The sequence below is a fragment of the Daucus carota genome, chromosome 4 (assembly GCF_001625215.2).
Source record: "Daucus carota subsp. sativus chromosome 4, DH1 v3.0, whole genome shotgun sequence".
NCBI classification, from domain to species: domain Eukaryota; kingdom Viridiplantae; phylum Streptophyta; class Magnoliopsida; order Apiales; family Apiaceae; genus Daucus; species Daucus carota.
Genome location: NC_030384.2, coordinates 20,935,250 through 20,963,214, shown reverse-complemented (window position 1 = coordinate 20,963,214; position 27,965 = coordinate 20,935,250). Strand labels below are relative to the sequence as shown.

General features: G+C 36.3%; 2 protein-coding genes and 1 long non-coding RNA gene across 5 annotated transcripts; 1 reads left to right on the top strand and 2 right to left on the bottom strand.

The window, feature by feature from the left end:
- Positions 1-1,230: 1,230 nt before the first annotated feature.
- Positions 1,231-10,066, bottom strand: LOC108219243 (uncharacterized). 3 transcript variants are annotated; one of them, XM_064091726.1, is made up of 7 exons: positions 9,698-10,066; positions 7,965-8,476; positions 4,148-4,262; positions 2,988-3,665; positions 2,624-2,701; positions 2,027-2,137; positions 1,231-1,725 (listed from the first exon to the last, which is right to left on the bottom strand). In XM_064091726.1, the coding sequence occupies exons 1-7, from the start codon at positions 9,989-9,991 to the stop codon at positions 1,459-1,461; spliced, it is 2,055 nt and encodes a 684-aa protein (XP_063947796.1). In that variant the 5' UTR covers positions 9,992-10,066; the 3' UTR covers positions 1,231-1,458. The 3 variants fall into 3 exon arrangements, with proteins under 3 accessions (XP_063947796.1, XP_017248062.1, XP_063947797.1); XM_017392573.2 differs by having other exon boundaries at positions 7,965-8,428; positions 9,698-10,065; XM_064091727.1 differs by having other exon boundaries at positions 7,965-8,480; positions 9,698-9,947.
- A 5-nt stretch (positions 10,067-10,071) lies between these two features.
- On the top strand, positions 10,072-14,905 carry LOC135152079 (uncharacterized). The gene is made up of 7 exons (XR_010291248.1): positions 10,072-10,414; positions 10,562-11,750; positions 13,163-13,279; positions 13,669-13,770; positions 13,869-14,000; positions 14,123-14,170; positions 14,273-14,905. It is a non-coding gene; the product is annotated as an uncharacterized LOC135152079 (long non-coding RNA).
- A 4,744-nt stretch (positions 14,906-19,649) lies between these two features.
- LOC135152093 (uncharacterized) lies at positions 19,650-20,312 on the bottom strand (the record flags this gene model as incomplete). The annotated part of the gene is made up of 1 exon (XM_064091807.1): positions 19,650-20,312. A coding segment is annotated over exon 1 (663 nt), but the record flags the coding sequence as incomplete, so codon positions are not given.
- Between the last annotated feature and the right edge of the window lie 7,653 nt (positions 20,313-27,965).

Here is a 27,965-nt window from a genome sequence, read left to right as displayed (position 1 = left end):
TCCAATTGGAGGTTAGGTCTCCAACAGAATTGGTTAAAAGTGACAGGTAGTTAGGACATTGTGTAAAATATGTTAAACTTTAAAAACATGCTTCCGTATTCATTAGCTATACTTTAAAAATAATATGTTATTAATGTATAAAGTTATTATAAATAGAATATTCTTAGATTTGATAAATATAGTCAAAATCAAGATATTAATCATATATATAGATAAGAAAAATGTACCATTAGAGCTGAGTTTTCTTTACATAATCTCTATATTTTATATATTTATAATACTAGCCTTTAACCCGTGCGAAGCACGGGCGGTTATATAATTCGTAATTTATTGTTTTTAATTTAAATTTTAACATCATTTTATTACTATATTAATATTAATATTTATAAATTGAATTTTATTTAAAAATGATTATATTTTCTCACGAAAATTTAGTTTTTATAATTTATTATCTATATATAAATATTGTTTTGTTATTAATATGTGATAATTTATTATTTTGTTGATGCTTCAACTGTTTAATAAAGTTACTAAGCACCCGCCGAGGTGGAGACAGAGACAGAAGGCGAATGCGAGTGTATTGGTGATGGAGAGGGAGACTGATACTTGGACCCGTGATATTCTTTGCTGCTGATTGTAAAACTAAGGCTTAGAATCTAATACGAGATTGATTGTTAGTAGTATTCTTTATATTTTTAGTAGGGGTAAAATGGATAATTCAATAAAACATGACTGAACCAAAAAAACTTAACTAAAATTTTGTACGACTACAAATTAAACCTATGTTGGCTTTTTATAGTATAGTATAGATATATCAATGATTCTTAGCTAAATTTCCACATTGTTGGAGCGCCCATTAATATTAATAACGCACTCCCACTAAGTGGAACTATAGATGTCCAAAAAATCTGAAATCTGAAATCCGATTCGGAAAAAAATCCAAAAAACCAAATCCGAAAAAATCCAGTCAGGCCCGGCCCAATCCAAGGGTCTAAAACAGGCATAATATTTTCAAAAATCTGGATTTTATCTAGAATTTTGAAAATTACGGATTTTCTAGAAGTAAACAGGCCTAGTATTTTTGGAAAAATCTTTTCAGCCCGGACTGACCCGATCTTTTGTACATCTCTAAGTGGAACCAATCAAAGATTGTCAATAAAGATTTGTGATATTTTTATCACTGAACATCAATTTAAAGCTCTTTACACCAAACATAAGAATATACATTGCTTACCAAAAGACCATTCCATATATGGTATAGTTATTGTCAAAAAAATCTTAGCAAGCATTTGAAACGAAGAACTTTATGACTCTCTCTCAAGCACATGTTTAGGTTCAGCCTCATTGGGCTAATCCTCCAACTTTACCGAGAGCAATCTAGGGAATACAAAAGTAAATCATGCACTATTCCCTCTCCCATTGATAAGGAGAGATTGTGTGAGCCAATTATATTGCCTGCTACCCATCTTCAATGATCTCCTTGTGTACAAACATGCATGATGTGCTGCAGTATTTATAACTATACCTATGAAATGGTACTTTACCAGCCAAAGAAGCACTGCAACATGAACATGTTGCATCCGTTGCTAGGGTATTGCTTGCTGATGAGTTGCTTGGAGTAGCATTAGAAACAGAATCTTTTGAGGCGGCAGCAGCTGCCAGTCTTCTCTCAGCAGCAGCAGCTCTCTTTTCTCTTTCAGCTGCTTGTGCTTTCCTGAGTTCTTCCTGATAAGTGAGAATTATATTTAGTTTTTTGCTCCGAATTGAATTAAGATAGGAAAAAGTAATATATGAGGGATTAAATAGATGGAGAACGGTCAGCCACAAGCCTAAAAAGTCTTTTAGTATGTGAAACATGAAAAAACTCAGGTACAAACGGTGGTGGTTATGTAGCAAATTATTTTCTTTCAGGTTTGGGATCTTATACCATTCTTTCAAATCCTTCAAGAAAGTACCTATGACTAATTATAGTATATAATGCAGCCAGACATGCTGAAGAACATTAGTCAAACAGTGTGAATCATACCTCTCTTGATAAAGGAGTTGCTTGAACCTGAGATTGCCGTGAACTAGATGATGATGCCCCCTTTGCTCCGGTTACAGATGAAACATCCTTTGCTTGAGCAGCAGCCTCAGCCTGCAGATTGGGTACCCGAATCGAAGAGTAAAGTCAGTTTCAAGCAAAAAGACTATCAATGAAAGACAAAGGGCAGTCACTGTCAAAGTGTCCTTAATCGAATTGTAGCTCTGTAGATTAATACTATTCTTTTTTCAATGTTATGATTGAAAATTGTCCTGGTACATTATAAATGGAATTTCTTTTCAGCTTCAGGTATGCAGTTTGAATTTGGAATCTAACTCTTTTGGTAGCCAATAGAAGTTAAAGAAATCTCACCAAGGTTCATACTTCCAAGAGAGAGCAAATTTTCAGTGATCAGGCTTTATCAAAAACAGTAACAGACTAGATAAAGATATTTCACTAATTACATTCCATAAATACACTTCGTTAAATAATTTACAAGTGCTAACCTGGAGAGTGTATTGTATGAAAATGAACAATAATTCTGGTTGGAGAATAAATATTTAGATCCAGTAGGTGCTAATAATCATAAACCAAAAGTACCTGAGCCTTCTTTTCCTTTGCTTTCTTTAATTTTTTTAATTCCTTAGCCCTGGCTTTCCTTTTAGCATCTTTTTCTGCCTGTGTAACAAATACAAGTGCAAGTCAAGCATGATAACTCCATAACATACTTTAATGTTGCAGTGCAATTCCCATGCAACAAACAGGCCGATTATGTACAACCTAAATTTACATGCTTTATAAGTTGCAGTGCAATTGCCATGCAACAAATATGCCAAATATGTACAGACCAACACAGGCTTTACGAGTGCCAGTAGTCATAACTACTGTCAATCACAAAAAGACTTAGATAGAGAGCACAAGACATCTATAACTTTAATCAACTGGTGTTGCCATAAATTAAAACCTGCTTGGCATTTTGAGCTTCTTCCATTTCCTTTGTCAATGGACTGGGCACTTTAGCAGCATTCCAATCCCATTTATCAATGTTTGAAGCCATAAACCGTCTAAATGTGTTCCTTACTTCCTTCTCAGTTGCAAGCATATATGGGGTCCTTCCCCTTTCATCTTTAATACATGGGTCCAGGCCTTCTTCCAGAAGTTCCATTATTTTATTGGCATCATTGGACTTTGCTGCTTCATGTAACGGTGTTGAGCTAAGTACAGTCTGACTTTCACTCTCACTCTCACTTGATCTAGATACATTTTCCAATTTTTGGGCAGAAAAAAGAGGTTCTGTACCTTCCTGGCTGTCTAAATTATTTGGTACACTATCCTTTTCTCTGCATCCTGAATGACTATCAGTGGTAACGCTTGTAATTACCTTTGAGTCCTCTTTCAAAATTGGCAATAAATCATCTGCTTCGTCGCTAACTTGTGTCAGTATGCTATATAATCTTTTTGCTTCCTTGAAGGTAGGCCTCCGAACAGTCAATGGAACAGTTCTAACACTATGATGCTGCCAGCTTAAATATGGTTTTTCTCCATCAAAAATCAGTTGCCGATTGCTTGAAGGAGCATGGACGAAAATACAAGAGGAAGCTTCAAAATAAGGCTTCCAAGCAACAAGTAATTCTTGAATTTCCTAGTTAAAGGGATGAATTAGTCAAACAATCAGAGAAGTGTGTATGCCGAGTCCCGATCAGTAGAAATAAGATAAGTAGACATATATAACACAAAAGGTGCCATGCCTCTAATTAAGGTCACCCTGCAATAATCACCCGGTAGAGAAGTAGCATAATCGTGTAAAACCAACTTATGCCAAAAGAATTTAAAAAATTGTTCTTAGTAACTTGATTCTGTGTGGTAGAATTGTTGCAGGTGTATTCTTGCCCATGCAGTGACGTAGACAGAAAAGTATTGGGTAAAAAAAATCACAATGTAAAATAGACAAATTATGTATAGTCAACGTTCAAAATTAAGATCCCCCACATCCACACATGTAGCTACAGCCAGAGTCTACGGAACCTACTACAATGAGGTAAGTGATTATGCTTTGCGCATAAAGTGAAAAATTAGGGTGGAGAGCCTAGTTTCTCATTTTTGTTAGAGAACACCTCTTGGTACCTTTTTCAGGGCCAGTTCATTATACCGGCGGATTGAGGATCCAGCAGAATGTGCAATCTTTCCACTTGCATCTTTTGACGATTGCTTTTTACCAGCTCCAGCTCTTATGACATATCTACATGACTTGAAGAAAAAAATAATAAGGTTGAGATGACAGTAAAACATCCTCCGAAGTCTAATTCAAATATTGATGTAGAAGAAGTAAAACATTAAAAATTCATTATAAACCACAGGTATGACAATCAATCAGGTATGAGTTCCGTTGGCAAACATAATATAATTAAGCCATTTCGTGACATTTTAGTATAATGTATATTTCTTGGCTGTTTTTCATTAAATCAGCTTTTCCAAGATTCAAACAATTCCTACTTCATTTTCTTTAAAAAATTTATCTTCTTCTATTGCTCTACCATCTCCACTATAACACCCTCAGTCACGTAGCTGTAGCTAGAGATAGGTATTTATGCCCATGTTTAACCCTTTCCCACCCACATCCTGCAACACTAATATACTACATTTTCCCTCCAAGTGTTATCGAAAGCATTAAGCGCACCGAGGCGCAAAACTCTCTGGAGCCTAGGCGCAAAGCGCAAAAGCGAGGCGGCGCGCTTCTTTGAAGCTAGGCGCATGTTTTACAAATTTTTTTATTTATTATTTAGGATATATGTATATAGGTTTATAACATAATTTATACTTCATAATATATTAAATCACACTTTAAGCAAAAAAATAACTTAATTTATCCTTTATAATATATTAAATAATATTTTTAGAGGGAAAAACAATCCTAAAATTAAATATTAAAATTCAAAATTTATGTTTCATAGGCAAAATTTCAGGCGTCCAGCTCCCAACGGGTAGATATTTTATCAATTTTCTTCATCGAAGTCTTCATCTTCAAAATCTTAATCTGACTCTTCTTCATGTATTAAAGTGCTCTCTTCAAATTCAAACTCCTGTTCTTCTTCTTCGTCCTCATCTATTAAACGTCGAGGCCTCTTACCTTTGCTCTGTTTTGAACTTGAAGGATTGGGGTTATTTTAAACGGCTAGGGTTTTCCCCTTTCAAAGTTGTTGAAAGCTGAGAGCCTTATATAGCCTTTTTATTTGTGCCTAAAATTCTATTTTTTGTTATGGGTTAGTACTTTTGGGCCTTAAAAGTGACCCAAAATTCTTTTTTTTGTTATGGGTTAGTACTTTTGGGCCTTAAAAGTTGCTCAATAACATTAAATATCTTATTAAGCGCTTAGCTTCGCTAAAGCACGCTATTCTACCGCTTCGTTTTTAAGCGCGCTTTGTGCTTCAAGGCTAAAAGTGTGCGCTTCATTAAAGTTGCTTCGCCTCGACATATATGAGGTGCTAAGGGTGCGCTTTGCTTCGCTTTGCGCCTAGGTGCTCGCCTAGGCGCGCTTTTCACAACACTGCCTCCAACACTCCATACATTTTCCCTCAAGACTCCATACAGGTATCAGGATATATATATATATATATATATATATATATATATACATATACTTTTATCAACTGGACTTTGTATGACAACCGAAAAGCATTTGGGAGTTGCATGTCCATACCCGGCCTTCAAATTTGACATCCATAACATGTCGACTATTGACCTTTATAATAATGACTCAGGTGATAACTTATACATAATACATAACAAAAGTTTAATGGAAAATCTTGAAATGTCATATCAATTTTATACGATATTTGATGTTACGAACTGGCATCATTCTTAAATTAAGCATCTTTAAAAATTGAAGCTGGTCCAAAAATTGGCATGAAGTGAGTACTCCGTAACTCTTATTATGATTCAATTCCAGGGGGAAAAACACTAAATTAGCACCTCGTAGGGTAATAGAGATTAACTTTTTGCAGTAATATGAAATTATGGACGTTTTGATTTAACATTATTTTTAAAAGAGTTAAGTTCTATGGAGTAGACATAAACATTGGAGTATTGGAGTACAAAATTGGAAAAAATATAATATAGTCATCAAAATTCAATTTTTTTTGTCCTACAATATTTGTAAACATTTTGACAACCTGCAGATTGTGTTTTGCAATATAAACATTGTAAACAAAACGTAGAACAATTACTTTTATAAATCAGAGAACACTATGTTCTGCGATATAACTAATAATTAGGACATGAATTTTAATACTTGTCAAAGTGAAAAATATTATTGATTGATTGATAAATTTGTTTAAGACAACTTATAAATGATAAATTACATTAAAATTTGGATAATGAAAGATATTATTGTTGATTAAACTAAAAAATTGTAACTCGTACTCCAATACTCCAGTGTTTTTGTATACTCCATACAACTTGACTCATTTTTAAATATATACAAGATAAATTTTAAGTCCGAAATCAAATCAATGTTGAAATTATTAATTTTTTACAGCTTGTATCCCTAGTTAAACATTGATATTTGTACAAAATACAAGAAACATTTTCCAAAATAGTACTCCCTTTGTCCCTCTCATTTCTTTACAGTTTTTTCACACTACTCGACGCGCATTTTAAGACGCATATAAAACATAGTTCTATAACTTATTTTTAAAATTTTTCTTTTCTGTATAAAAATTTAAACATCAAATTTTTATTCAGAAGAAAAAAATATTCAAAATAATTTATCGAACTACGTTTTACAAGAGTATTAAAATGCGTGTCGAGCCCCCGTCCCCCAATGTAAACAAATGAGGGGGACGGAGGGAGTAACACTTTCCTTATGTTTTAGAACTATCATGAAAATTCCTCTCCCAAGTATTCACTCATTACCCGCACGAGCCTTCATCTCTTACATAAGAAATCAGTAGAATGATATCAGAGAAAATACCCACATTTCAAAAGCAAACACAACCTAATGTACAACACAGTTCTACACATATAGTTTAGTTGCAATACTCTCTTCGGGGTTATATTAATATTATGCCTTAACATATAGGACATGGATTTTCTAAAGTTCACTCTCAGAATCTTTTCTTTAGCGCACTCAAAAAATGCATATAAGAAAATGGTCATATATTCAATAATCCAACCTCACAGATGTAAATATCATGCCAAAATAAGCGTGTACAAACATTCATTCAATTCCATGAATTTATTAAATATTACTTCATACGAACAAAATAATAATAACAATAGTTGTATGGCTCAGAAATTGTATAATATTACCTATAACTAAAAAAGGGACAAGCTGCACATGTGTCACTCTCTCATTTAATTTAAACAATTGACATATTCTCAATTGTTAATGTACACATGGCCTCTTCCTTCGAAGTTATTGCTTCTTATTTCATTAATTCATTACTAATTATCTATCCTCCTTTTCTTATAAACTCCACTTCTTCTCTCTCCTCCGTTACTTATAAACTCCACTAACTCCCTCTCTTCACTACTCATTTTCTTATCTTTTATCAAAATATTCTTTAAAAATACTCATTAATTCATCATATATTTTTAAAAAAGATACATATTTATTAATATTATTTAAATTTTGAGTCATAACATTTTATTTAAATCTTAAATTTGTATGTAAACTCTATAGTTTTATTTAACCTAATCAAATTAGTATGAAATATAAAAACCAAAATTTTAAATTAATTATGTAAAATTAAATATGGAGACCACATCACAGAGACCGTGGAGACCATGTATGTTCTGCATGGAAAATATTATAAAATGTATTATCTTATAGAACATATGCTATGTAACTCAAGAAAGATAGTTTTGTCTAACATACACAAATATACTATCAAAGAATTGCAACATGTGTAAAATATACAAAAAATGGAACAAATATACGCACCTGTGAAAAGTTTTATGAGTCACAACTGAGTTTCCATCAAATACACAGCCAGCAAAGTGCCCACCCCTTGCAAGCAATACAATCCTAAAATGGGTATTATTCCTTGGTTCATGGATCAAGTTATTTAACTTCTCAATCACTTCCTTTTCAGTAAAATGTGGCAAATCACTCTCAAGAAATACAGGTTTATCGTTTTCAAAGGCGATTCGCTGGGATTCATCCATAATTATATTCCTCCATACTGAAATAGTTCCCCCAGTTTGCAAATGTAAATATAGTTTCCTTTTACTACCTTCAACCACTCCGCAATATGTAGCCTTGTGAATTCCCCCTGTTCTGTCATCGTCATCATCATCTGATCCTGATATACTTGAAACATCAAAATCTTTGAACAATGCATCAGAGGTAGACTCATCAAAATCTTCCTCCTTCACGATATCCTTTCCAGCAACACTTAGCTTTATCTGAGGTCGTATAATAACGATCAGAAGTGAAAACAATGCTGCTGACTTCTGACTTACACCAAAACAATAAATTTTAAAAGCCTTCAAGGTACATACTGTACTTTCCCTAGGTATCAGTACAATGGATGCATAAAAAAAACTAAACCAATAACTACATGAGAATAATTACTCAAGGAATTAGTCCCATTAAACTATTCTCTTACCTCCTAATTTAACAGGTCTTTAAAGCCATGTTTTATGCATTATTGTACAGTTCAAGAGTCCTGGTAATGATTTATGTGTAACATATGCACAATCTATAGATGTGTTGGAATTAAAATCTTATGCATCCTATATTTAAGCCAATAACATGAAACAATGCTGGATTCACATTGTAAGTAATACTATAATATCACGAAACTAGGAAAATCAACCATTTGTTCTCATATATACAAGACAATAAAAAAAAAAATTCCAGTCTCACACCAGAGCTGATGTACATAATATTGTGTTCCACTTCAAACTATCATAGCCTACAACTTGTTAGACCTTTCAAATTTGCTAAATACATATAATTGATTCACATATATATATCTATAATAAGATATTATGGGCAAAGTTTCAGATTTGTTCTAATAATAACCCTCCTACAAAAATTGAAGAAAACACACATAATTTAGCAATATGACTCTACTAACAAATCAAAAAAGACAAAAAACTTCTCTGATCTATTCTCATACTATCACCATCAGTCACTTACTTAGTTCACAATATCACCAAAAAACTGAAGCAAATAGTTAAAACACGAGATTAATTCGGCAAATTTATATTACTAGGCATCACTACAACCCTAAAAAATTAACAATCTTTCACACAGCATTCAGCAAATTAATAAACAAAAAGTAAAATTAACATATATAGTCAAACTAAATGGTCTGCATTCGAACACAAGCATATATCAATATCTAAATACATACACAATTCAACACAAAAACTCTACTAATAAACTAAAAAGACAGAGAACTCAAATCAATATCAACTCAGCAAATTTACTTCACTAAACACCGTGAAAAGCCTAAAGATGATAACTTTCATATCACATTCACAATATCACCGAATAAAACCTCAACTGTCAAACTAAAAAACACGAAAACTTCTGAAGTCAATATCAGTTCAGCAACTCCACATAACTAAACACCGCAAACACCCTAAAGACCAAAACTTTTCTACCGCAATCACAATATCACCAAATAAATCAACAAAAAAATTCAAATGAAACCGGAAAATTACATTAAATCGATGCAAATCAGACTTAAAATGCCCCCGCTGATCCTGTAACGACTCAAATTCAGTCTTACAAGTATTACAAGTCCATTTTTGCATCGAATTTTTCTTGTCGGAGTCATCTAGGGTTAGGCTTTCGAATTTAGGGTTTTGGAGCGGTGGCTCGTAAATCGAGGTAGGAGATTGAAGGAGACGACATGAAGAGAAGTAGTTTTGGGGAAGTTCGAAGATCGAACGGTGCCGTTTCTCCAGGGCCGGAGTTGCGGCGGCGATGGGTGGTATTCGGAGCTCCGACGACATTTGGATAGGTCAGGTCTTATGGGAAATTGTCTTTTCTTCGTAGGTTCATAATACTAGCAAAGTAGGAATAGTTCTATTAATTATTAATCTATCTATATCTATTCTTTCTATTAATAATTAATAATAGCCCAACATGGGGCTCGCTGAGCAAGAAAAATAGTGAGACATTTTAATCAACCGAAAATACTGTTTTGCCCCTCCTACCATTTCCCTCGAAAAGAGTGAAGGAGATGGTGACAAACTCAGCAAAGCATCGAACCTGGTCCAGGATCCAAACCTCTTCACTGCCCTGTCGGAACCCCCTTGCGCACACCTTCTACTCCACAATTGGGCACAATCGCCATCTTCGTCAGAGTCACCGCCGTGTTTGCTGAACGCCAAATTCAGCCTGCACGCTTCATCTTCCTCATCGTTCATCCGCAGGTACAATCAGCTTGTACAGAGTTATCGCAACCACGATTATTATATGACTTTAGTTTTGCAAGTCCACTCATGTTTGCTTACCTGCCTTGCCTTTGGTTGTCTTCGTTTCAATCCTGAACGCTTATATATATATATGATGTGCATCAGGCGCCGCCTCCGTTGTCCCAGGTGATTCCTTCTCCATCCCTCGGTCATGTTCTGCCTTCGCGGTCTTCTTTTCCTCCCTTCGAACTCATGACTGGATTTAGTGTTTCCATGTATTCTTAAAGGTTTGTCGGTTTTTTAGTTTTTTATTCCAATGGGGCTTTACAAAATTAAATATGCACTATCGCAGCTGCTGAGATTGAAGGGACATATAGAAAGAGAGGCCGGCCAAAAATTGTATCAGACCCAAAATAACATGTAGATGATCAGGAAGAAAGTTTGAATATCCCTGCTTATTAAGTATTATCTTATGTGCCATGGTCAGATAGATATATCACATTTTGGTCTTCGTTGCTAAATGTAAAAATGAAAAATAGAGCTATAGTTCTTCATATATATGGCCTTTTATGTTATCAGAATGATATTTGTTCTTGTTTTAAGCTTGTAAGTTATAATTTGGTAAGAGAGCTATATATAAAATAACTATGCCATTTACTAGAAGTTTTGTGTTCAATCCTTACTCGGTTTACCAAATATACTTGAATTATGTTAGACTGTGTGCCTTTCTTGCACGTTGTTTGACATGTATAAACTTTGTCTTCCTTAGTATTCTATAAAATAGTATGTTTCTACATTTGAAGGCTCTGTTTGTTTGCCGTAAAATAACTTCTGCCAAAGCTTTTTTTGTGAAAAAACTTTTTGAGAAATGGTTTTTCTTGGAAAAAGATGCGGGAATGAAAAATACTTCAAATTTAAAGTGATACAATTTTGAAAGTAGCAGGGAACAACCTTAATCCATTAAATGTAGTAGGAGTCTGGCGGGTAGGACGGTTTTGCCCCTGGGTATCCTCCGTTTTCTGCGAATATTTTTAATCATTGGGTGAGATGGTTATTTCAGCTTTCGATAATTTTTGTGGCACAGCTGAGATTGTCACAACTGATGAGCTGAATGATTATCGGACTTGTGTTAGATTTGGATTTTAAATAATTTGTTTTTATTTTTGTTTGAAATTCAAGTGTACATATTTTGGATTTTGAAAAAATATAGAATCTCGGGGTATATAATTCTTAGCAGCTACTGAGATTGAAGGCACATCTAGGAAGAGAGGCCGGCCAAAAATTGTTGTGACATACGAGGTTCTGGAGCAGAGGAGGTTGGCTAGGCAATGAACTACCGCAGGTCGACCCACAGGTGAGAGCATTACATGTTGTGTTAATAGTTTATCCGGTTTTTTATCGCACAAAGTTCCGAAAAGGCATGCTTGAACACACATGTAGTGCCCCACCGTCTTCATCATCGGTTCTGCTCCCTCTGATTTATCTATTGCATTTTGCTCCCTGTGTGTCATAGTAATCCCTTATCCACATAGTATAAGCGAAACAAATCAAACTACAGGATAAAATCCCTTCATAAATATATAGGCCACTAGAAGTTGGGCAAATTTTATATCATCTAAATGATGCTTATGAAAGATAACAAGCTTATTAACCAGGAACAGAGGCTTGGCCCAGGTACATGACTATTAAGGGTGAAATGTTATGCCTTTATTATGAAACATCCAGGCTATCCCAGCATATACATCTAAGTTAGTATAATACAGATATATAATACATTTTTAATATTGTCCTGCTTTAGTCAGACCGTTTTAGGCGTGGTATAGCAAATAGGCTGATCTATACTATGTTCTTATGAGAAAATTGATTATTTTGTTAAGCAAGTTAATCTATCGCTTAGTACTTGATAAATGATTGAAATGTATCGAGTTAAAATGCTTATCTATTTTTATCTAATTAAAGTTACTGATCCGGAGAAATATGATACTTTTCCTGATTCATTTTGTGAGCCTGCTCAATCCTTTCACGTCCTTTTAAAGATTATGCTCAGTAACTAGATTAGTGTTTCTAAGCTTTTGTAAATAGCTCCCAATTATTGAAATCTAAATTGTTGCAAGTGCTAGCTAGCTAGAGTGCTGGACAGTTGCATATTCTAATATATGGCACCTCTTTTGGAAATCAAAGGCTCTCAATACGTTGAAACAAAGCATCAATGCCACATTTCCACTTGCATGACAAATTGTACTTGAGGGCAAATGAAGAAATTCGAAAAACAAGATTTTCCCTTGAGAATTAGTGTACACCCGCTAAAATGTTTTAATTCTTGAGCAATTGCAAAGGACCTCAGAACAGAAAACTCTTCTTTATGGATAAATAAATTACTGAGCTAATCTCAGCGGCGGGGTGCTTTGAATTTAATTGAGGTGCCCTTTATAGTCATTTTATGATTCTTTTTGTTTTGGCAAATAAAAAAGTTTTGTGTCCCACAATTATTACGCAATGGAACTCCAACTCTCTGCTTGTTAGACAGTATTTTTTCAGTCATAAATGTTCCATAAATTTAAAAGGCATTTTAGACTTATCCCATAGGTTTAAGAAATAAGCTGGTGCCCTGTCGACATAGTGTGGTTCACAATCGGCAGCCTAAACTACTGTGCTCTCTGCGTTTCAGTGGTCTTTCATGCACATAGCATACTCAAAACAAGGTTGGCATCGTCTTCTTTATGAATACATAAATTACTGATCTAATCCAGACATCGGCTATACCAGGTAATGAAGAAGGAGCCCCAGTTAGGAAGAGAGGGCGGCCTAGAATTGTCGTGACAAACGAGGTCCTGGAGCAAAGAAGATTGGCCAGGCAGCGAGTGAACGCAAATCGACCAAGGAGTAAGAACATTGCGTGTTGCATTTATAGTCTTCTGTGTGTTGTCATCACGCCAGGTTGCCAAATTGGCCCTACAAAGTTATCCAGTTCCGATATGTGTATACATGACCGACTCTTATGTATTTGTAAGACGTATTTTGGCATTGCTAGCCCTGTAGGTCATATATTTGTTGCAGAATTTCAGTTTTTGTGTGTAGTTAGGGTCAGTACAGCTTGTGTCAAATATAGCTGACCATAGTGAATGCTAGATCAGGCCGCACGGAAAAATATTTAATCTGGTGAATTAAACAGTCCCCAGTCCACAATTAACACTCTAATATATAGGATAGCAAGTTCAGCTCGAATTTTGAATTATGCATTATTACAGTTTTATAACATTGTGCAATGATAGGTAGAGGACCCTCTGGCAGGAGGGGATGACCCAGATTGGTTCTGAATGAGGAGCTGCGTGAACAGCGAAGACTATCAAAACAGCGTTCTAATGGCAGGCGAGGTGTGCCCAGCATAACTTGAATATCAAACATTTTCTACCACTTGTCTGCCAACTACCAATAAGCCTACTTCTCTTTCCTCATACTGGTTTCGTTGCAGGTCAAGCCCCGCCCACTGCCACCACACAAACTGTGGTAGTGGAAGCAGAAAACACCAATTTACAGGCCTCTGTTTCACAGGAGCTGGATCAGCATCTCAGCACAAATCCTGATGTCATGGAAGGCGCATCAGGTAACTTTCCCAAAAAAAATGTATGGCTTCCTACCACCTATCAGTTACATTCTTCAATAATAATATAACTCATGTATTTATGTAAACCTTGATTTCTCGACGTTGACTCTTCCTCTTACCAGGTTCATCTGGGATTCAGCGGTAGAGCAACCAAAAAAGGCTGCGGTTTTGTATGTAGCCAGAAATGCTGTGTGCACCATCTTTCACATGCATATGTTTCATGTGTTTCAAGTGGCTAACTCATCGCTTTTGTTTATGCCTTGTATGCGCAGTGTTAGCTAATGACATATTCAGTATTGGTGGCCAAGAAGAGACATGTGGTTCCTGTGCAGCTCGGGTATGGCCTGCAGAATTCACCGGTAGGCACACAGGCGCTGGGCCAAAATCATATTCAATATGTTGTGGCAAGGGTAAAGTCCTGCTACCATTGCTGCAGGATTCCCCGCAGGAACTTGCAGAGTTAATCTCCTCTAACGGAGAGCAGGCCAAATCATACTTCGACAAGAGCCGAATTTATAATAACATGTTTGCTTTCTGTTCTTTTGGTGGTAATGTGGATCATTCTGTGAATACCGGGAAGGGACCTTTTGTCTTTCGTGTGATCGGCCTTAATTATCATAGCATCGGCTCTTTGGTGCCTCCGGATTCTCCTTGGACGAAGTGTGGCCTTCGATCTCCCAAGGTGTGCCTCTCCTTAAAGCTCCGAAAACCCAAAACCCTAGCTGTCTCCTTGAGAAAAACGTTTGCCTCTCTCTGACTCTAGGATTAATTCGTTTTGGTGTGTATTTCAGCTTTAGGAGAACGAGAATATATATAGGCTACAGCAGGGATCATGGATCATTAGGTCAGGCCTTCCAATGACATTCCGGGCCAGGCCCAATGTCATTAAATATTAATTCAATCCACTAAAGAACTAATATTTGCACTACCTTTCCTAATTCCGTAAATTAATTATTTAATTCGGCTCCCATATTAATTGCTTATAAATTCCCCATGTTTAAGATATCGCATGTCCATTAATTAAATTAATTTCTGACAATTAATTTAATTAATATCTTTTATCCTTGATCATCCACTCAACCTTATAATTATGCAATAACAAATCTGCCTGCAGGACTAAAGCATAATTATCTTTATGAGCTTTCAAGAGGACATCATCATCCGAATATATTTTTCGGACACGGTTTCCTTTTATAGTCAATATCCCACTCTGTATATAATGTCATTGCCCAATACATAAATTCGTAATTTAAAATAAATTACTTAATTTATGAGTCAAGGCATGTGCATTAAATACAAGTGTCAATCACTATATCCGGATTAAGAACTTAAGCATTAATAACATCATAGAATCTTAGTTCTTTATTGTCAGAATTAAAGAAACAATTATTCTACTATTTTGATCCCGTTCAATATACACAAAGTATATAAGTATTATTCAATAGTCAAGATAAACTATTTCCAAATAATACTTCAGCCGTTCCAGTGGTTTGTCTAACACCACCTCGACTGTGAACTTTTATTATATTATATAAGGAGTCTGACAATCTAATCTTCTGCTATCCCATTTGATACTAGATTGTCTACAATATTAATTGCTTATAAATTCCCCATGTTTAAGATATCGCATGTCCATTAATTAAATTAATTTCTGACAATTAATTTAATTAATATCTTTTATCCTTGATCATCCACTCAACCTTATAATTATGCAATAACAAATCTGCCTGCAGGACTAAAGCATAATTATCTTTATGAGCTTTCAAGAGGACATCATCATCCGAATATATTTTTCGGACACGGTTTCCTTTTATAGTCAATATCCCACTCTGTATATAATGTCATTGCCCAATACATAAATTCGTAATTTAAAATAAATTACTTAATTTATGAGTCAAGGCATGTGCATTAAATACAAGTGTCAATCACTATATCCGGATTAAGAACTTAAGCATTAATAACATCATAGAATCTTAGTTCTTTATTGTCAGAATTAAAGAAACAATTATTCTACTATTTTGATCCCGTTCAATATACACAAAGTATATAAGTATTATTCAATAGTCAAGATAAACTATTTCCAAATAATACTTCAGCCGTTCCAGTGGTTTGTCTAACACCACCTCGACTGTGAACTTTTATTATATTATATAAGGAGTCTGACAATCTAATCTTCTGCTATCCCATTTGATACTAGATTGTCTACAATATATAATATACAGACAATGTGAAAACATGCATTGAAGATTCTCAAATAATTGTTATATACTTCAAACGAATATTTCAGTATAACCCTAACAATCTCCCACTTATACTCAAGATATTCTTTGAGTATATCAGTGTCTATTACAAGCAATCCACTACCAACTATATATAACCATGTGACAAAATATCTGACTCCTATCGCTTCCACGTGCTCCTGAAAAGCCTTAGCTGGTAAGCTCTTCGTGAAAGGATCTGCCCGGTTATCCTTTGATGCTATATCAGCCACAATGATATCTCCTCGCTTAACGAACTGTCGTATGAGGTGATACTTACGCTCTATGTGTTTCGCTGCCTTATGGGCCCGTGGTTCCTTGGTATTCGCCACAGCACCAGTGTTATCACAATAAATCGTGATTTGCTGTGGCAGATTAGGAACCACACCCAAATCCAGCAGGAAGTTTCGGAACCATATAGCCTCTTTGGCTGCCTCCGAGGCTGCCACATATTCGGCTTCCATGGTTGAGTCCGCGATGCATTTCTGCTTCACACTCCTCCATATTACGGCTCCACCTCCCAAAGTAAAAACACATCCCGAGGTGGACTTTCTCTTATCCTTATCTGTCTGGAAATCCGAATCGGTATATCGCAGAGGCACTAAATCAGAGGACTTGTAAACCAGCATATACTCCTTAGTCCTTCGCAGGTACTTGAGTATTGCTTTTACAGCACTCCAATGTTCTTGTCCTGGGTTTGACTGGTATCTGCTAACCATGCCCACGGCAAAACAGATATCAGGCCTCGTACATAACATTGCATACATTAGGCTCCCACATGCCGAAGCATAAGGAACTGCCTTCATGTTCTCTATCTCCTTAGGTGTCGAAGGACACTGCCTCTTTGATAGAGTAACTCCATGTCTGAAGGGTAAATTACCCTTCTTGGAGTCCTGCATGTTAAAACGAGCTAATACGTCATCTATGTAGGGCTCCTGAGATAAAGCCAACATCCTTTTCTTGCGATCCCTTATAAGTTTGATCCCAAGGATGTATGCTGCTTCACCTAAGTCCTTCATTTCAAATTGTTTGAACAACCATGCCTTTATTGAAGACAACATCTTAACATTGTTTCCAATGAGTAAAATGTCATCAACATAAAGCACTAGAAAAACCACTGCATTTCCCTCACATCTCTTATACACGCATGCTTCGCTTGGACATTGATCAAATCCATATGACTGGACTGCCTGATCAAAGCGAATGTTCCAATACCTAGAAGCTTGTTTAAGTCCATAAATAGACCTCTTCAGCTTACAAACAAGATGCTCTTGGCCTTCTTTAATGAATCCCTCTGGTTGCTGCATATAGATGGTTTCCTCAAGATTTCCATTAAGGAAAGCTGTCTTGACATCCATTTGCCAAATCTCATAATCGAGATGAGCTGCTATAGATAAAAGAATACGGATTGACTTAAGCATGACTACTGGCGAAAAGGTTTCCTCATAATCGATACCTACTTTCTGAGTATACCCTTTCGCAACAAGTCTTGCTTTCCAGGCTTTCACCTTTTTGTCTGATCCCCTCTTTTTCTTGTAGACCCACTTACATCCAATAGGTTTTACACCTTTGGGTGGTTCCACAAGCTCCCAGACCTGATTAGAATACATTGATTCCATCTCAGAATCCATTGCCTTTTGCCAAAGACTTGCATCTTTGTCCTGTATTGCCTCTTCGTATGTCCGGGGATCATCATCATGTTCACCAGAGACCAAGTCCGAAGACTCTCCCAAAAACATGAATCTGTCGGGCTGTCGAACAACCCTCCCACTACGACGAGGAACTGGTGCGGTATTAGTGACCGGTTGCACAGTCTGTTGTGGTTGTTCTACTTGTACTACAGGTTCATTATTCGTCCCTCCCACTAGTTCCTCTAAAACGATACTACTCTTGGGTTTGTGATTCATTATATAGTCTTCTTCTAAGAATCTTGCATTGGTGCTAACAGTGACATCCCGATCCTTAGGACTATAAAATAAATAACCTTTTGTTCCCATGGGGTAGCCTACAAACAGCTTTACTTCTGTACGAGATTCTAGCTTAGTCGCGTTCTTGTTCAGCACATGTGCTGGACAAACCCATATCCGAATGTGTCTCAGACTCAGTTTGTCCCCGGTCCACAATTCTAAAGGGGTTTTAGGAACCGACTTAGAAGGTACTAAGTTCAGAAGATAAGCTGCTGTCTCTAAGGCATGTCCCCAAAAGGACTTGGGTAAATCCGAATAACTCATCATCGATCTAACACTCTCTAAAAGAGTCCGGTTCCTTCTCTCTGCTACACCGTTCTGCTGGGGTGTGCCTGGTGCAGTCAACTGGGATTCTATCCCATTCTCTGATAAATATTCCCTGAATTCCCCAAGCAAGTATCGCCAACACGATCAGATCGTAGGGACTTGATACTTTTATTATGTCGCTTCTCCGTTTTAGCTTTGTACTCTTTGAATTTCTCAAAGCACTCAGACTTACGGCGCAACAAATAAACGTATCCATATCTAGAATAATCGTCAATAAAAGTGACGAAATACTCATAACCACCTCTTGCTTGGATATTCATAGGTCCACATAAATCAGAGTGAACCAATCCTAACACTTCTTTGGCTCTATTCCCCTTTGCCTTAAAAGGCCTATTGGTCATTTTACCTTCCAAGCAGGATTCACAAACTGGAAATGGCTCCACTGCCAATGAGCCTAAAGGCCCGTCTACTACCAGTCTTTGAATCCTCCTCAAGTTAATATGACCTAATCTCAAGTGCCAAAGATATGTTTGGTTCATACTAGAAGGTTCCTTTCTTTTATTAGAGGTAGAAGATGTGTTATTCAATACCCTATGTTGTAGTTGCAGTGCGGGTTGACTAGGATTAATTATATACAAATTGTCTTGCAATGTACCAGAACATATAATCCGTTTATTCATCATAATAGAAACATTACGATCCAAACAAACATTATAACCATCCATAGCAAGTTTAGAAACCGAAATCAAATTCCTTCTAAAAGAAGGTACATAAAGACAATTGTTCAAAACCAAAATCCTATCAGAACCAAAAGATAAATGAATAACTCCTACTGCAACTACTGCTACTTTCGTAGCATCTCCCATGAACACGTAGATCTCACCATCTCTAAGCATTCTGGATTGCTGGAGCCCCTGCATAGAGTTACAAACATGATCAGTGGCTCCAGTATCTACACACCAAGTGCTCGTAGATATAGCCGCTACAAATGTTTCTGTAACTAGAGAAAGAGACATACCAGTATCGTTTGTCTTCGTAGGAAGAGGACAATCCTTTTTCCAGTGACCCGACTGCTTGCACCGGTAGCACTTCCCTTTAGGTTTTTTCACACCACCTTGAACTCCCACTGCCTTCACAGCTTTCTGTGTCTGAGCCTTTTTCTTCTTCTTATTGCCTTTCGGCTTAGAGGAAGAACCTTTCTCAGCCACATTCACTTGAACACTCTGGCGAAATAATCCTTCAGCTGCCTGAAGTTCTGTCAGCAGTTCCGCAAGACTATACTGCCTCTTGTTCATGTTGTAATTCAAGCGGAACTGCTCAAAACTCTTGGGCAAGCTCATAAGGATAATGTCAATCTGGGTTTCCCCGTCAAGCTCTGCACCAAGGATCTCTATCTCATTCAGATGTGACATCATCTTGAGAACATGATCCCTTACAGGTGTACCTTCAGCCATCTGAGTGTTCATTAAAGCCTTCATGGCTACTTGCCTAGCAGCCCTATTCTGATCTCCAAAAAGTTCTTTGAGATTAAAGAGCATATCCGAAGCAGTGGCCATAGCTTGATGCTGATGCTGCAAAACACCCGACATTGCTGCCAGAATGTAACATCGCGACATCTCATCAGCCTTTGTCCACCGCTTATAATACTCTTTCTCCTCATCAGGAGCATCAGCAGCGGGCTGCTCAGGATTGGGTTCATAAGTGCAAAACTTGTACTCCTCAGCAGTCAACACAATGTCCAAATTACGTTTCCATTCAATATAGTTAGGTCCGGTAAGTTTGTTATCCTTAAGTATGGTGAACAGTGGATTAAACCCCATTATATCCTGAGAATCATGCATGAAAAAATCACATTACACATAAAGAAGGGTGCATAAAAAATTAAGTCCTATTGGTTCCTCTAACAATTATTAAAATTAAATGCACTAACGTTTAAACACCATAAGTTTCTGGTACGTCACGATGGGTGACATGTATACCACCTAAATTTGTTTAAACGTTACTTCGGTCCTATTACTAAACAATAAGCCACGTTGGGGTGGTCTATATTATTTTTCATAGCTAAGTGTATACCATCATCAAATCTTAAATTACCCGAAACCTATGGAACTTGGTACGCCACGATGGGCGGCATGTATACCTTCCAATATTTCTGGAATAGAATACTTCAATTCAATATTCGTGTCTGGTTTGATTTCTAGGCAGTGGAGGAGTCACATCGGTCTCACTTAATACCCATAAGCCTTAGAAATCGCCCCAAATCAGAGATAAAGAAAATCCGTATCTATTCGTATTAATTTAAGAAGTTTGTTCCAGTAATATCTATAACATTCTAGACACCATAAATTACATGCCACGATGGGTGACGTATACATAATTTATATTCGCCTTTATGTTAAATTACATACAAACAATGATGGAGACCATGGGATTTAATACCATATTAACTCCCTCTCCCACTTAGAATTTACTTTGAGGATTTTAATCTAGATGCATCGCCCTATGTTATTTATTCGAAGTCCACATGCATACTATCATGGTTATAGCAACATAAAGAACACATAAAGAACACATAACATGGCAGCATACTAGCATGATTAAAGCATTAATTAAAAACATCCCTATGTCCATGTCATTCTAGCATGCGAAGGGTTAGTATCACATGGCATAACAACACAAACAAGAAACACATAATAACAATAATCAATAATCATAATAAAGCACATCCACTATTATGGCACCGGAAAAATCAGCTTCGAATTCATCCTTCGTCAGATTCCAGATCTGTCCAGTAAACTTCGAGAGCCCGTTTGGAGGCCTAAACGGCCTCAGAATGCCTCGAAAAATCCCGAAAAACACCTTCGAAATCACCTCAACCGGGGTTCCCCAGGTTGTGGCTAGCTCCGTCTCGTTCTGCCGTCTCCGAAAAGTGCTCATTCGCCCAAATCGGACACCGTATGCAAAAGTTACGCCCAAAACAGTGCAGCACCCCCGAAACCCTAATCGCAGCAGCGGAAGATCCTTGTTTCTTGCAGCCCCCTTGATCAAACAATTACATACTAATTGTACAGACGAACCAACCTATTCTATTACATCAGATCATAATCTAAAACAATTACAAATTGAATTACAAGATTAAACTATCACGATCAACCCTCGTGATTTACAACAGCCACGATAAACCACGTGGAATCCAAACATAACAGAATAATTAAAACACGGCCATAATAGTGGACAACGACCTGCATCACAGAAACACTATATACATGCATATATAATCATGACATGGACTGCATATCATAAATCGCAGAACCGCAACCTCGCTCTGATGCCATTGTAGGAACAATCGGACCTTGGCCCTGCGTTTTATGATATTAATTAAAAGTTCGAACAGAATATTAACCTTAATCGCTACAGCGCAAGCAATTCAAATCCACGTCTTCTACTGTATTCCTTGATTCTCCTTGGACGAAGTGTGGCCTTCGATCTCCCAAGGTGTGCCTCTCCTTAAAGCTCCGAAAACCCAAAACCCTAGCTGTCTCCTTGAGAAAAACGTCTGCCTCTCTCTGACTCTAGGATTAATTCGTTTGGTTGTGTATTTCAGCTTTAGGAGAACGAGAATATATATAGGCTACAGCAGGGATCATGGATCATTAGGTCAGGCCTTCCAATGACATTCCGGGCCAGGCCCAATGTCATTAAATATTAATTCTATCCACTAAAGAACTAATATTTGCACTACCTTTCCTAATTCCGTAAATTAATTATTTAATTCGGCTCCCATATTAATTGCTTATAAATTCCCCATGTTTAAGATATCGCATGTCCATTAATTAAATTAATTTCTGACAATTAATTTAATTAATATCTTTTATCCTTGATCATCCACTCAACCTTATAATTATGCAAGAACAAATCTGCCTGCAGGACTAAAGCATAATTATCTTTATGAGCTTTCAAGAGGACATCATCACCCGAATATATTTTTCGGACACGGTTTCCTTTTATAGTCAATATCCCACTCTGTATATAATGTCATTGCCCAATACATAAATTCGTAATTTAAAATAAATTACTTAATTTATGAGTCAAGGCATGGCATTAAATACAAGTGTCAATCACTATATCCGGATTAAGAACTTAAGCATTAATAACGTCATAGAATCTTAGTTCTTTATTGTCAGAATTAAAGAAACAATTATTCTACTATTTTGATCCCGTTCAATATTCACAAAGTATATAAGTATTATTCAATAGTCAAGATAAACTATTTCCAAATAATACTTCAGCCGTTCCAGTGGTTTGTCTAACACCACCTCGACTGTGAACCTTTATTATATTATATAAGGAGTCTGACAATCTAATCTTCTGCTATCCCATTTGATACTAGATTGTCTACAATATATAATATACAGACAATGTGAAAACATGCATTGAAGATTCTCAAATAATTGTTATATACTTCAAACGAATATTTCAGTATAACCCTAACATCCTAAGTATGCACAATTATATATGTATGATGGCCAGGAGGCTTTGAACCACAGGATGAATTTTCCTGGTGAGGCAGCACAAATTGATCCGCAGATTGTGTCTATGCTGCAGAACATGTTAATCCACGAAAATTTTCTGGTCTCAATGTTTACACAGATGTGTGATCGCTATCCAGATCTGGTATCCGCACCAGTTCGCTTGAAATTGTTAGAGAGACGAACAACTGATGGTCGTTATGATAACATGCCAACCGAGAGTTACTATGAGTTTGCTGCCCTTGTGGTAGATCATGACTTCTCGAATAAAAGGGATATTGTGGCTGAAAACAAAAAGGGTGGTTTGCAGCATATTAGTGAGTTACATCCATCCTTCATGTCTCTGCAATACCCCTTACTCTTTCCGTTTGGGGAAGATGGGTATAGAACTAATATCAGACACTGAAATGCTTCCAATTCTCAGACACATCGAAACAATACAGTAAGCATGTGTGAATACTACGCTTTCAGGACACAGTGGTGTCCTAATGAAGGCCACACACTGTTGCTTGGAGACCGTCTATTCCTCCAGTTTTTAGTCGATGCATGGTGCTCTGTCGAGCGTGTGAGATTGCAATGGGTTTACAGACATCAATCAATAATAAGGTCAGATTTATACAACAATGTTGTGGATAGCCTACGCCGCGGTGATGTGGAAGCCAAGGATGTCGGACGCCGCATTATATTGCCATCAAGTTTCACAGGAGGCTACAGGTACATGCAACAAAACTTTCAAGATTCTTTGGCTTTGTGCAAGGAATATGGGCACCCGGATTTGTTCATCACTTTTACCTGCAATCCCAAATGGGATGAGATACAAGCAGCAGTGCAGGCATCAGGTTCCCATGACGCCTCTGTGAGACCTGATTTGATTGCACGCGTCTTCAAAATGAAACTTGATGCGATGATCAATGATTTGACTAAGAATAGCGCCCTCGACCGGGCCATTGCAGGTACATTCACAGTTGCTTAAATCATTTTCTTCTCTACTTATCCTGTTTATGATAATTTTGATTTTAATTGAATTAGTTTTCTTATTATTAAATTGTGCTTGTAGACCATGTATTCTAATTGAGGTTAATCGATTAAAGAGATAAGATATATTTATGAAATAATTTTATTTTCAGAATTTTATTGCATTTTATATTGAATATACGTGTGTTTTTATGTCTGTATATCTTTCTTCTCCACCATTAATTATAACTATAAACAACGGCTTTATCAGTAAACTATTTCTAATTATTTGTGATGTCGATCAATCACTTATTCTTATATATATTTCATTCAAACCTTTTTCTTTGACCAAATTCAAATATATCAAATAGCCACCATGACCTCAAGCTAAACATCATCTTCATTAAAAAATCTTCTGATTTTTATACTATAACACCATCACTAAAACGTTTATTAACTACATATATCCTCAACTTACTTTCTGCCACATTTGCTCTCAGTTGTGTATACGGTGGAATTCCAAAAACGTGGGTTGCCGCATGCACATATCGTTCTATGGCTGGCCCCGGAAGATAAGTTGACACTACACCATATATGGCCTAAAGCAACATCCAAAAAAAGTGTTAAAAGTGCTGAAAAATGTTGCTATAAGGTTTAAGGCAACATTTTTGTCAAAATAGTGGGTGTTGGATCTTGCCTTGTAGCCTTAGAGCGTAAGCCAACATATTTTAACAAGCTATGGCTACACCCATAAAATGTGGCGTTAGGTCCCTATGGCTACATTTGTTTTCTAAAAGCAACATCAAACAGGGTGTTGCCATAAAATCTATGGCAACACGGTTCATTTTTCAGCAACACAAGGGTGATGTTGCCATTAATCCAATAGCAACATCTTACTCACTCTACAACAACATGTTTTGATTTAATAGTAAATATCTTTTCAAACACTTATCATGCTATGATAACATCTAAAATAAAACATCCCAAATCAAATCAGCCAACCAATCACATATTCTGATTCAACCATAAATCATTCATCCAAGTTTTGCAACAATCATAATTCAACCATCCAACTGAAATAGCAGTTCAAATTCATAAATATTTTAAGTCATAACTACATTACAAGTTAAACTTTGCAAATTATGGTTAGAGTATCTAAGTGCATCACGGATCAGATCAAGTAATCTCTGTGTTGGATGTGTTGGCTCCACTTGCAGAGGAATCATATGTCGGTTCGACACTGAGGTCTTCAATATCAATCTTGAAGTCTTGATTTTTTTCCTACCAACTTGGACACCAACGCCTTGACATTCTCTCGAACCTTTGGATCTATTTTTTCTTCCATCTCTTGAGCAAGTTTTTCTACTCCCAGCATTTCCACCTGGTAGTAATACATAATTTGTAAAGTATCTGGTAACATTTAGCAGAATTTAATGTGGCGAGATCCATGATTAGTAAATAAAGTATCTAGTACGAAAATGTGCAGTGTTGATAATTATACCTGCTTCTTCATGAATCGACTGAATAACGTCTTGATGAAATCGCGCTTTGTTCTCGTTGAACTCTTTAGCCTTCTTGCGATATCAAGTCTATCAGTATTGCAGTTGCTAGTTCAGAAGTGCGGAAAATAATGGATAGACCAAAACTATCTTTAGAGCCAAATTCTGCAGGGGAAATTGCTTATTATAGTACTCATTTCATTTCTATGCTACTAGAAAATAGACGCATATAATAATCAAATTATACATAAATATCCATAGTTAATCTAATAGTAGTAATCGTAACATAGCAGACTATCATCATTTATACATGTAGCTCATGTTTTAAAATGGATGTAACAGGGGCCCTAAAGAAAGTTAAATCTCTTTTTTGTCCTAATTTAAATTAATTATCTTGTAGGCTTTCCTCTGATGCACCTGTTTCTCTTTAAGTTTTAACTGATCTGAAAAGGCCACAAAATGATTTGAATTCATACTACTGCTATGATTCTGGATCATAGTAAATGGGGGCATAAGGTCCAACCTCAAACCAAAATAAGTGGAGCAAATGCCCGGTGAGAAAAAAAAGAATTATAATCGATAATTCATTGATGAATACAGCAGCATTATTTCAGACCAAGCAGTAGAATATGATATTATGCGGAGTGATGTATCATTATACATAGTATAGACAAACAGATTATTATCTCTTATTAGCCACACACAACAATACATAAGTGTTAAATTTAACACCAATGCCAAAAAGTATGCAAGTTATAAGCACAAATAAGACAGTTTAATGATAATTATAACTTTGTATTATCAGTGGTATGCATAATAAAAAATTAGGGCTCCAAGCAAATACAAAGAACAATTATATCATAACTAATGTTCTCCTGGCAACAAAAACAAACACCCAACATATGTGCAAAGGAAACCAAAAACTATAAACAAAGAAACAACAAAGCAATAGGTATATACCTTGGGAGTTGAACTTAGATCTCCAATTAAATCGAAACCTCCAAGCTCCAATCGAAACAAAACTCCAACCTACAGACATGTTTGAAAATTAGTAAGCCAAAATTGAAAACATGAAAAAATTTAAAAATCATTCTCAGGGGAATATAAACAAACACCATATAAACATACAAAGAAAACCAAAGACTCAAATCTAGTCATAACAAGACTCAAATCTACGGACATGTTTATGAAATTAGTAGGAGCAATTTGAAATTTTGAACTAAACAAAAAATAAAAATTTAGGGTTATTGAGAAAACAAACCACACGAAGATAAAGTATAAGCTCTGCAAGTTGAGGCACATAGTGTCCTGCACATACAATAGAAGAGAATAACAGTGAGATGGAAAAAATGTAAAACGTAGTGCTTTGGTTATGTATATGCAACCTGCATAACTCTCTCCTGATATGTAAAAATCACGGATTTTCCAAATTAAATCGATAAAATAAATCCCCAAATTAGGTTTGTGAATTCCCAACTTAAAAATCTAAAGTCCCACAAAAATTAGGGTTCATCAAGCCCCCAAATTTAACAAATTGTAATCACAAAGAGATGAACACAAACTAAAACAAATTTACAAATTAGGGTTCGTAAAACCTCAGATTAAACCCATAAAATAAAACAAAGAATGTGTTTACCTCTAAGTTGAGATGGGCGAAGAGAAAACAACATAGAAAGATAAGAGCGGATAGAGATGAGCCAGGAGAGAGATGACTGTAAGAGAGAGATATGAGTGAAAGAGAAAAGATATGAGTGAGAGAATAAATTTGTGTAATAGAGAAGATATATTACTGGTTTTATTTGTTGAGCGAGTTGTTTTCCTAAGTTGGATAATTTGGATAAGTGGGCGGGAATTAAAAAATACAAGGAGCGGGTCTTTTGCCCCGCTTTTTTTTTAGTAATTTTCAGGTCTTTAAGGCAACACCGGGAGATGTGTTGGCATTGAGGATTTCTCCAACATCTAAGGCAACATCACGCCTCGATGTGGCCATACATCATTTTTTTTCCGATTTTGGTCATCTAAGGCTAGATTTTAGGTGGCAACATCGCTTTTAGCTGTTGTTGTAGACCATATATGGTGTAGTGTGATCACTCCAGATGACATAGATGGCCTTATAAGTGCAGAGATACCCGATCAACAGGCTGACCCAATGGCCTACGAAGCTGTCTCCCAGTTAATGATGCATGGTCCGTGCGGTGCAGCCAATCCAAAATGTCCATGTATGCGTTAAATTCAATGCACAAAACACTACCCTAAATCATTTGCCGAGCATACTCTTGTGGATGCTGATGGGTATGCCTTATATCGAAGGAGGAATACCAAAAGGACCGTTAAACGCAGCCATTTTCATCTGGATAACAGGTCAGCTTTATAGCTATTGTTTTATAACTTATTTCGCATACATGCCTAATTTAAAATTTTAATTATAAATTCTATTGAGAGAAATGGACATGCAACACACAAAATAGGCTCTATTATCCAAGGCAGAACA

Bases quoted from the DNA above. Each gene is read 5' to 3' on its own strand.
- LOC108219243 (XM_064091726.1), bottom strand. From the start codon at position 9,991: ATGTCGTCGGAGCTCCGAATACCACCCATCGCCGCCGCAACTCCGGCC. The intron at 4,263-7,964 runs GTGCGTATATTT...CAAGTCATGTAG, and splicing joins ACTCATAAAACTTTTCACAG to ATATGTCATAAGAGCTGGAG. The intron at 2,138-2,623 runs GTACTTTTGGTT...CCCAATCTGCAG, and splicing joins CAAAGGAAAAGAAGGCTCAG to GCTGAGGCTGCTGCTCAAGC.